At 43.6% G+C, this 10,521-nt stretch overlaps 1 protein-coding gene across 9 annotated transcripts in view; it reads left to right on the top strand.

Moving 5' to 3' along the window:
* The window catches only part of LOC104855158 (protocadherin gamma-C4), a 171,487-nt gene that overhangs the window by 57,650 nt on the left and 103,316 nt on the right, over positions 1-10,521 (top strand). Inside the window, exon 2 of one of the 9 annotated variants that reach the window (XM_033767081.1) lies at positions 26-511. The exons of 7 other annotated variants lie outside the window; for them this stretch is intronic. In XM_033767081.1, coding sequence (XP_033622972.1) covers positions 368-511 — 144 coding nt within the window. In that variant the 5' untranslated portion in view covers positions 26-367. Of the gene's footprint in view, positions 1-25; positions 512-3,341; positions 6,146-10,521 lie in introns of those variants that run through there. One more of the 9 variants, XM_019206019.2, reaches the window with a different exon arrangement.

Here is a 10,521-nt window from a genome sequence, read left to right as displayed (position 1 = left end):
GGACGCTGCCCGCCACCGCCTGCTGGTCGCTGTGCGGGATGGTGGGCAGCCTCCTCTTTCGGCCACCGCCACGCTGCACCTTGTTTTCGCGGACAGCCTGCAGGAGGTGCTGCCGGACCTCAGGGAAGACCCTGTGTCCTCTGACCCCCAGGCCGAGCTGCAGTTCTACCTGGTGGTGGCTTTGGCCTTGATCTCAGTGCTCTTCCTCCTCGCAGTGATTCTAGTAATTGCTCTGCGCCTGCGACACTCCTCCAGCCCTACTGCTTGGGGCTGCGTTCAGCATGGTCTCTGTTCCAAGCCTGGGCCTGTAGTTCCCAACTACAGCGAAGGGACATTGCCTTATTCTTTCAATCTATGCGTTGAGCATATGGGAAAGACAGAATTTAATTTTAAAAAATGTAGTGATCCATTGGGTTCGGGTCAAGACATCCTTTGCGGTGATTCATCTGGCGCCTTGTTTCCACTTTATAATTCCAGTGAGACAACTTTTCATCCTGAGACTCTGACACCGGTGAGTTCCATTTGCATCTACTCCTTCATCCATCTAATTGTCTATATTTACGTCAAAATACAATACATTATCTGCTCCAGTGAGTTGTGTTTGGAAAGTTATAAACCTTCAGAGAGCTGTATTTCCATTCTTCATGGGGAAGGGTGATTCCTGAGTGAGTATGTGACATTCCAGGGAAATGAAAAGGTTACAGGAGATATGCAGATTTATATAGTACTAAGTGTGTGCTATATTCTATCAGCAAAAGGACTGGACAGTTTTTCTCTTTTTTTTTCAAAGTCAGTGAAACTCTTTAATTGCCTCTTTCATTTTATGTAAGTAACTATTAAGTTTAGAGTAGGTAACCATTTAATTCATCATTTAAAGGAACAAAATATAATTTCATTGGCAGGTTCCTTCCCTTTCTTGTATTTATTCCTTCAGTATAGTCCCTCCGTGATCCTTAGGTCTTTTATTTTTATGTCTGCTATGCCATGATTTTATAGGGAATGGATTCCAGCAGCTCAGCACGCTTTCCCTTTAGTTCTCACAAACTGGTGTACTGGCCAGAACAAGTTTCTGTAGAACCCACGCACGTTTCTCTTTGTATTTCTTCTTCTTCTGATCATTTCCCTTCATACATTTCAAGAAGGTAGCTGGGCTCTTAGAGTATTCAGCACACAACTAATCCTCTTAGCAACAGTCTTGCCCTTAACCTGCCTGTTTGAAACAATGTCCACACCATGCTGGATGATACTGTAGGTTCTTCCAGATTTCTTTTTCAATACTATCCATGCCCTTGATGTCTACAGTATCAGCCTTCCTGTAAATTCACATATATCTCACCAAAGGAACAACTCTATATTTTCTAAAAGGCCTGAAGAACATACATAAGGAGCCTCTCATCTTTCCCTTTGAGTTCATCATTTTGGGGAATTGGTGGAAGATGGCAATTCTGGACAAAAAGGCCTGGTTCTTTATACTTAACTAATGGATTTATGATTTATTGACTCCCTTAAAAAGGTACAAAAATACTATGTAGGCTTATGTGTATAAAAGACACAGACTCGCTGAACTTATTAGATCCAAACATTCTTTCAGAGATTCTTGGATGCAGAATCCTATAGAAAAAGAAATGCTAGGACTGGTCATGCAGCTTTGTGGTAGACCATGTGCTTGGTATGATCAAGGCCCTAGGTTCAATCCCTAAGACAGGGGGAGAAAAGGGGAGGAGGAGGGCAGAGGAGAGAAAAAGGAAATGTCTCTTTTTCTGTGGCTCTGATTCCTGATATATAGTCTTTGAAGAAGGATGGGTGGAAGAGATACTAGATTTCTCTTATCATTTTGAATCCTAAACATAAAAGACTAGGTGTTTTCTCATCATCCTCTTAGGAAGGAAGGAGAATCCTGAATTTTTCTATTTCCTAAAGCAAAGACTATTAAGCTGGTGTTCTTACAAAGTTGCCATTACACGATATAAGTCTTTTGTGTGTTTTCCCTTGGTGGTTGCCTCTCAGCCTTTTGGCTAAGATCAAGTATGGTTTCCATTGGCATGTGATACACTAAATGGCTTCTTTAAAAATTGCTGAAAGTGGTTTTATAAAACCATTTTATTTTTGAGTAGTAATTATTTGTTCTATATTTTGTATTATTTTTTCTTAACTGTTACATAAGTTTAAATGACTCTTAGAAAAAGAAGCATAAGACCACTTTAAAATTGCATGATTTATTTTTACTTTTCTCATATTTGTGAGAAAGTGTGTGTGTGTGTGTGTGTGTGTGTGTGTGTGTGTCCCAGAATTTGATCCCTGGCACGCAAAACTAATAATAATAATTTCTTGATTGAGGATTAAAGTGAAAATTTGATTTTCCTAGTAAGTTCATTTGAATCTTCCAGATGCCACATGCTGTTTACCCATCATATATTTATTCAAACAGAAAACTAACCTTTCTTTGAAATAGCAGAAGTTTAAATAATGACAACAGTGTAAATTTTTAGAACCTTAATCTTGACAATAGAATTTAACAACAGTAGGTAAGAAATTCTATATTGACAAATTACAATTATTTTCATGACCCCATTTTTAAATGAAACCTTCCTTCTGGAATTTTGCCACCCAAATATAATGACTTTGTAAAATAATTTAAAGTGAATAATGCATCATATACATTTATTTGATATATGGTACACATACATAAAAATGTACAGTGCAAAAGGAAAATCTAAAAATATGAATTTTCAAAGAGGATTGCACATCTGAATACTTTTGAAGATTGATAAAGATATATAGAAAAAATAAGCATCATTAAAACATTATAACAAGGGCCAGGGATTTAGTTCAGTGGTTCCACCACCTAACTCAAAAATGTAAGGTCCTGAGTTCGCTATCTGGTACCAAAACAAAAACAAATAAACAAACAAAAACAAAAATTATAACAGCTGGGCATGGTAGCACACACCTGTAATCTCAACACTCAGGAGGCTGAGGCAGGAGGATCATCAAGAGTTTGAGGCCAGCCTGGGCTACAGAGTGAGTTCAAGGCCAGCCTGAACTACATAGTAAAACCCTGTCTCAAAAAAATAAAGAATAAAAATTTATAACATTTTACGTATGTTCATAGGATAAGATTCTACCAAAAACAGGTAGAAATTAAGCAAAACAAGAAAATCTGGTGATTTAATAATTACAGAAATTTCACTCCACTTCATTTACAACTCATATATCTACAAATGGTAAATGCTTTTAAACTGTGAATGCAAAAAACATTTAGACAAATCTAAAATCCTAATTAGAATAGTGTTTTCTTTGTCAACCATCTGTAGTCAAATGTGTATATTTTGCTGGGTGCAATGACTGCTCCTGTAGTGCCAGTTACTGGGAAGGCTTAGGCAGGAACATCGGAAGCTCAAGAGTGGAGACTAGCTGGAGCAACATTGTGAGACCCCATCTCCAAAAGAGAAAGCAAAGTTTAGCATTCCATTTGATGTAGTAACGCTTTAGGACTCTGAGCGTCGCTGTTCACCAACTAAGAAAAAGAGCTCCGGATCTGCGTCTACATAACGCCCCTCATATCCCACAAACTGAATCCGGGGCTGCAACAAGATTCGACTTAACAAGCATTCCGGCTTTCCTCTGAGGAAAAGGATAACCCGATTTTGTAGGAGGAAAAGAAGAATCTAGAGTCTGCGTGCACAAAGAGAGTTCTGAGAAAATTCCGTAGCAAAGCGCAATGGCAGCTCCAACCAAACGCCAGCACTGCAGAAGACTGGCCCTGCTGTGCGCGCTCCTGGGGACGCTGTGGGAGGCCAAGGCCAGTCAGATCAACTACGCGGTGCCGGAAGAGAAAGAGCAGGGATATATCGTGGGCAACATCTCCAAGGAGCTGGGGCTGGAGGCCCAGGAGCTGGCGGAGCGCGGAGTCCGCATCGTCTCCCGAGGTAGGACGCAGCTTTTCTCTCTGAACCCGCGCAGCGGCAGCTTGGTCACCGCGGGCCGGATAGACCGGGAGGAGCTGTGCGCCCAGAGCGCGCGGTGCCTGGTGAACTTTAAAGTCTTGGTTGAAGACAGAGTGAAGCTTTATGGAATAGAAATAGAAGTAACTGATATCAACGACAATGCGCCAAAATTTGAGGCAGAAAATCTGGAAGTAAAAATTAATGAAATTGCTTCTCCTGGAGCACGCTATCCACTCCCAGAAGCGGTTGACCCGGATGTGGGCGTGAACTCCTTACAGAGCTACCAGCTCAGCCCCAGTCACCACTTCTCTCTGGACTTGCAAACCGCAGACGATGGAACCATCAGCCCAGAGCTGGTGCTGGAGCGCGCCCTGGACCGAGAGGAAGAAGCCATTCATCATCTGGTCCTCACCGCCTCAGATGGCGGCGACCCGCGCCGCTCCAGCACGGTGCACATCCAGGTGACTGTGCTGGATACAAACGACAACGCCCCGGTCTTTGCTCAACCGACTTACCGAGTGAAAGTCCTTGAGAACGTGCCCCCGGGCACCCTGCTGCTCACAGTAAGAGCTAGCGATCCGGATGAGGGAACCAACGCAAAAGTGACATACAAATTGCGGAAAATCAATGAGAAACAATCTTCCTTATTCCAGCTTGATGAAAACAGTGGGGAAATAACAGTGGCGAGAAGTCTAGATTATGAAGAATGCTCGTTCTATGAAATGGAAATACAAGCTGAAGATGGTGGGGGACTGAAAGGGCGAACAAAGGTACTAATTATGGTAGAAGACGTAAATGACAACAGGCCCGAAGTGACCATTACATCTCTGTTTAGCCCAGTGAGGGAAGATGCTCCACAAGGAACAGTAATTGTTCTTTTCAATGCTCATGACCAAGATTCTGGGAGGAATGGTCAAGTTGTCTGTTCCATTCAGGAGAATCTGTCTTTTAAATTAGAAAATTCAGTAGAAGATTATTATAGATTGTTGACGGCCCAAATTCTTGATCGAGAAAAAAACTCTGAGTATAATATTACAGTGATAGCAACAGACAGAGGATCCCCACCTTTATCCACAGAAGTTCATATCACCCTGTATGTGGCTGATATCAATGACAATCCACCTGCCTTCTCTCGATCCCTCTACTCTGTATACCTCCCGGAAAACAATCCAAGGGGCACCTCCATCTTCTCAGTATCTGCCTATGATCCAGATGACAGTGAGAATGCTAGAGTTATTTATTCCTTGGCAGAGGATACCATCCAGGGGACTCCTCTTTCCTCCTATGTGTCCATTAATTCTGACACTGGTGTACTGTATGCACTGCGCTCCTTTGACTATGAGCAGTTTCAAAATCTGCAAATGAAGGTGAGGGCAAGTGACAGCGGGAACCCACCTCTCAGCAGCAATGTGTCACTGAGCTTGTATATCCTTGACCAGAATGACAACACTCCTGAGATTCTATATCCTGCCATCCCTACTGATGGCTCCACTGGTGTGGAGCTGGCACCCCGCTCTGCAGAACCTGGATACCTGGTGACCAAGGTAGTGGCAGTGGACAAAGACTCAGGACAGAATGCCTGGCTGTCCTACCGCTTACTCAAAGCCAGTGAGCCTGGGCTCTTTTCAGTGGGGCTGCACACAGGAGAGGTGCGCACTGCAAGGACCCTGCTGGATAGAGATGTTCTCAAGCAGAACCTTGTGGTGGCTGTCCAGGACCATGGCCAGCCCCCCCTCTCTGCCATTGTCACACTTACTGTGGCTGTGGCTGACAGCATCCCGGATATCCTGGCTGACCTGAGCAGCATCCATATTCCTGCTAACCCTGATGATTCAGACCTCACGCTCTACCTGGTGGTGGCAGTGGCCATTGTCTCCTGTGTCTTCCTGGCCTTTGTCCTCGTGTTGCTGGCACTCCGACTGCAGCGGTGGCACTCTTCAAGACTACTACAGGTTGAAAGTGACAGGTTGCCTGGCATGGCCACCTCACAGTTTGTGGGCATGGAGGGGGTACAGGCTTTCCTGCAGACCTATTCCCAGGAGTTTTCTTTAACAGCTGACTCTAGGAAGAGCCACCTGATCTTCCCTCAGCCCAACTATGCAGATACGCTCATCAGCCAGGAGAGCTGTGGGAAAAATGAGCCTTTGTGCAGTTCATTTGATTCCAAGTTACCTACTGAAGATGCTCCTTTGGTTCCTGTGAGTTCTATTTTTGATTTACATCTATAACAGTTAGCTTTCTCATAAAGTGTTCCTATTTAAGGTAGCACCAGTTGTTATTAATATGTTTCTCACCACTTAAGTTTTCAGTGAGCCTAATTTCTGCTCCAACATCTCAAGGAGACATTTATTGGTTATGTCACTAAGTAAGTTTTACTTTCCCCTAATAATTAACCTAGTGTCAACAGAAACCATTCTTCCTGGGGTAGTTTTCACTATCCTGCATGGATGTGGCCTTTTTGAGAGGTGTTGATAGTTGCAGTGATTCACGACTGATTCTTCAGTTGGGTATCTCTTCTGAAGTTTATTGATTATTATTATCTTCAGTGCCCCATTGTAAAATTCTTACTCCTAAAATAATTTCTACAGCTTTATATTATTTTATAAGTGTAAATTAATAGGAAAGTAGATGCTTTTTTCTTTTAAAAGCAACTGGGGGCCCAGATTTACTGCTTCCACTTTTCTTTTACTATAACAGCGAAACATGCTGTTGAAAGGATGTTTTTCAAATGGCAAGCCTGTAGAGATGGTCTGACTTTTAAGATCTTTTCTGGGGATAATCAATTTCCACAACCTCAGTAAAGCATTTTTATTATTTTAATGGTAAAATGTGTAGTGTCCTTTGTGCTCATTTCCTCAAAGGTTTTAATTTCCTAAAGCTGTCATGCCAAATTATGAGAAATAGTTTCACACTCATCTTTCCTAAGGTATATGTTTGCTTAAGACAACTTTCTAAGACTGAACACAGAAAGAACAAAAGAAAAGGAATTAAAATTATTCCTCAGCTCTCTCTCTCTCTCTCTCTCTCTCTCTCTCTCTATTGCTTCTTCTCTTGTCATGAGACCTTTTCCACACTTGCCACTTGCCATTCTTCTGAGTGACTCCTTTACAGGACCTTGTGCTTGGGAGGCAGGCATGGCACCACTGGGCTAAATCCTCAGCTCTAGCTTGATATTATTTTGAACTCAATTCTCCCTTTGATAAAAGCTAGAAGTGTACCTGGGTATGGGATATGAGTAAAGAAAATATTCTCAGGAAATGCTAGGGAGATTCTAAAAATGTTTCACTGGCTTTAGATGTAAGGGAATAAATAATGTATTATTGAATGTGATTTGATAGATAATGCTAGTTTTCAAGTGATAAATTACATTCCAAGAGATTTGAAAAATAAGATTTGAAGGTGACTCAAAAGTCTAAACATGTGGTCCATAATAACTTCTGGCAGGAATTTCCATGGATGAGAAATATTTTATTTGTTTTCATAATTACTTTTTCACATTTCTGCTTTTTTCTTATAAAATATAAGAAGTAATGTATCTAGAAACCTATCAGTGAGATACAGAAAATTTAATTATTTTTAATGCTTTTTTCCGTAAATTAATAGGAAAAAACTAAAGCATCATTCAGGGTCATACTTTTGAGACAGTCTCAATAAGTAGTCCAGGCTGGCCTTGAATTTTCAGCAGCCCTCTTGCTTCAGCCTCCCGAGTGCAGGGATTACAGGTGTGGCTACCACGTCCAGCACTCAGGGTCATATTTTAATCATACAGGAAGAAAACTGTCATTTAAATTTCTGTCCTGTATGTTTAGTATTCATCTATATTTTTAAAGTCTGTGTTAATCTGGAAAAAATAAATAGCATAGATAAAAATGTATGTCATGGTAACTAGTATTCTACAAAACTGTCACTTGCCTCTTCAACCAGGACACAAGATACACTGGATGGATGACTGGGTAGAATATGGAAACTGCTGGATTCTAGTTTTTTAAAACTGTGTAGGACTTATTATGCATTGGAAATAGATTATAGGCCATTAATAGAATGAAAGATAAGATTTTTATTTTAATACTTCACCTTCAAAAGTTTTCATTGAAATAGCATATATGGACTTTGCCTTAGTATCTGGAGAGTTCAGTTTTTTGGTGTGTTTTGCTTTGTTTTGTTTTGTACCAGAGATCGAACTCGGGACCTTGCACTTGCGAGGCAGGCGGTGGAACCACTGAAGTAAATTCCCGGATGCAGTATATTTTAAATAAAGATTGGCTTTCTGGTAATCATTGTTGAAGCTGGAGGATGGGTGGGTGAAGGTTCACAATATATATTCTACACTAAAAGCTTGAAATTGCCAATAATAAATTTCTTTAAGACACTAAAAAATAAATAGCTACCATAATACTATGAAGAGACTTGAATTTATGGCAAGTACATACCGGTAGCTGTATTATCAAAGGGTAATTAGTATATAAATTTTGGAAATAAAGATTTCAAAACAAGCCAGGCTGCAGTTCCACACAAAGCCTCTGGGCGCCGCTATCGGCCAGTGCAGAGAAAGCTCGACGCCCGGGATCCTTCAGCCTCAGCCTGGGGTTTCCTGCGCCGCCACCAACACACACAGAAGGAAACCCTCTCACCCAGACAGACTCTGGGCTGCGCACACCCGGCCCTGAGCACAGGGGTTCCCGACCCCGAAACGCGGCTCTGCCTGGCCTGGGACCAACGCCGTTCCACCGCGGACCAGTGCACTTCCTCCAGGCGTGAAGAGGGGGCCGAGAAGCGCAGCGAGCAATGGGAGGGAGCTGCGCGCAGAGGCGACGCGCCGGCCGCGGGCAGGTACTGTTTCCCTTCCTGCTGCCTTTGTTCTACCCGGCGCTGTGCGAGCCCGTCCGCTACTCCATTCCCGAGGAGCTGGCCAAGGGCTCGGTGGTGGGGAACCTCGCCCGGGATCTGGGGCTGAGTGTCCAGGACGCGTCGGCTCGCAAGCTGCGCGTTAGCGCGGAGAAGCTGCACTTCAGCGTAGACGCGGAGAGCGGGGACTTACTGGTGAAGGACCGCATAGACCGCGAGCAGATATGCAGAGGGAGGAGAAGGTGCGAGTTACAGTTGGAGGCCGTGGTGGAAAATCCCTTAAATATTTTTCATATCGTTGTGGCCATTGAAGACATTAATGATCACGCTCCTCAATTCGATAAAAAGGAAATACATGTAGAAGTTCTTGAATCTGTATCTCCTGGCGCACGAATATCCCTTGATCCTGCCACTGACACCGACATAAACCTAAACTCAATTAAGGACTATCATTTAAGCTCCAACCCTTATTTCTCATTAATGGTTAGAGTGAATTCCGATGGTGAGAAATACCCAGAGTTATCGCTGGAGAAATTCTTAGACAGGGAAGAGCAGGGATCTCATCGCTTGATTTTGACTGCATTGGACGGAGGGGACCCGCCACAAAGTGCTACTGCTCAGATAGAAATCGCTGTAAAGGACACAAATGACAACCCCCCAAAGTTCACCAAAGACGAATATAGAATAAGTCTTAGTGAAAATCTGCCCCCAGGATCTTCCGTGTTGCAGGTAACAGCCACTGATGCCGACGAGGGCATCAATGCAGAGATAAGCTACTACTTCCGGAGCGCCCTCCAGAGCACAAAGGACATGTTCACTTTGGATGAAAAAACAGGCATGATTAGGAATAACCAGTCATTGGATTTTGAAGATGTAGAAAGATACACCATGGAAGTGGAAGCGAAGGACGGAGGTGGTCTCTCTACCCAGTGTAAAGTACTCATAGAAATCCTAGATGAAAATGACAACAGCCCCGAAATAGTCATCACTTCTCTCTCTGCACAGATCTTGGAGGATTCCCCTCCTGGAGTGGTTGTTGCCCTTTTCAAAACACGGGACCGGGATTTTGGAGAAAATGGAGAAGTCACGTGTGCTATAGAAAGAGACCTTCCTTTCAAGATCTATTCTTCTTCTAAAAATTACTACAAGCTAGTGACAGATGGAGCCCTGGATAGAGAACAGGACCCGGAGTACAACTTCACCATCACTGCCACAGACAGGGGGAAGCCACCGCTTTCTACCAGTACCTACATCACCCTGCACATCACCGATGTCAACGACAATGCACCCGTTTTCCACCAGGCCTCCTACGTGGTCCATGTGGCTGAGAACAACCCTCCTGGTGTCTCCATCGCGCAAGTCAGTGCCTGGGACCCTGACTCGGGAGACAACGGCCAGGTCTCCTACTCCATCGTGGCCAGCGACCTGGAGCCTAGAGCGCTGCTGTCCTACGTGTCCGTGAGCCCGCAGAGCGGGGTGGTGTTCGCGCAGCGCGCCTTCGACCACGAGCAGCTGCGCGCCTTCGAGCTGACGCTGCAGGCCCGCGACCAGGGCTCGCCCGCGCTCAGCGCCAACGTGATTCCCCATATATTATTTCTAGCTTTGTTTCCTCAAACTTCTACTAGTCTAAGGTCAGCAGAGCCCTCCTAAGAGTCAGACCCACATATATCTGTTACATATAAGATCTGCCATCAGATTCCAAAATCTGACACTTGTGACCCCTCCTCTT

This window comes from Fukomys damarensis, unplaced genomic scaffold (assembly GCF_012274545.1).
Source record: "Fukomys damarensis isolate Sample0158 unplaced genomic scaffold, DMR_v1.0_HiC HiC_scaffold_3, whole genome shotgun sequence".
NCBI lineage: Eukaryota > Metazoa > Chordata > Mammalia > Rodentia > Bathyergidae > Fukomys > Fukomys damarensis.
The sequence above is the reverse complement of the archived record's forward strand: the minus strand, read 5'-3'. Positions and strand labels throughout refer to the sequence as shown.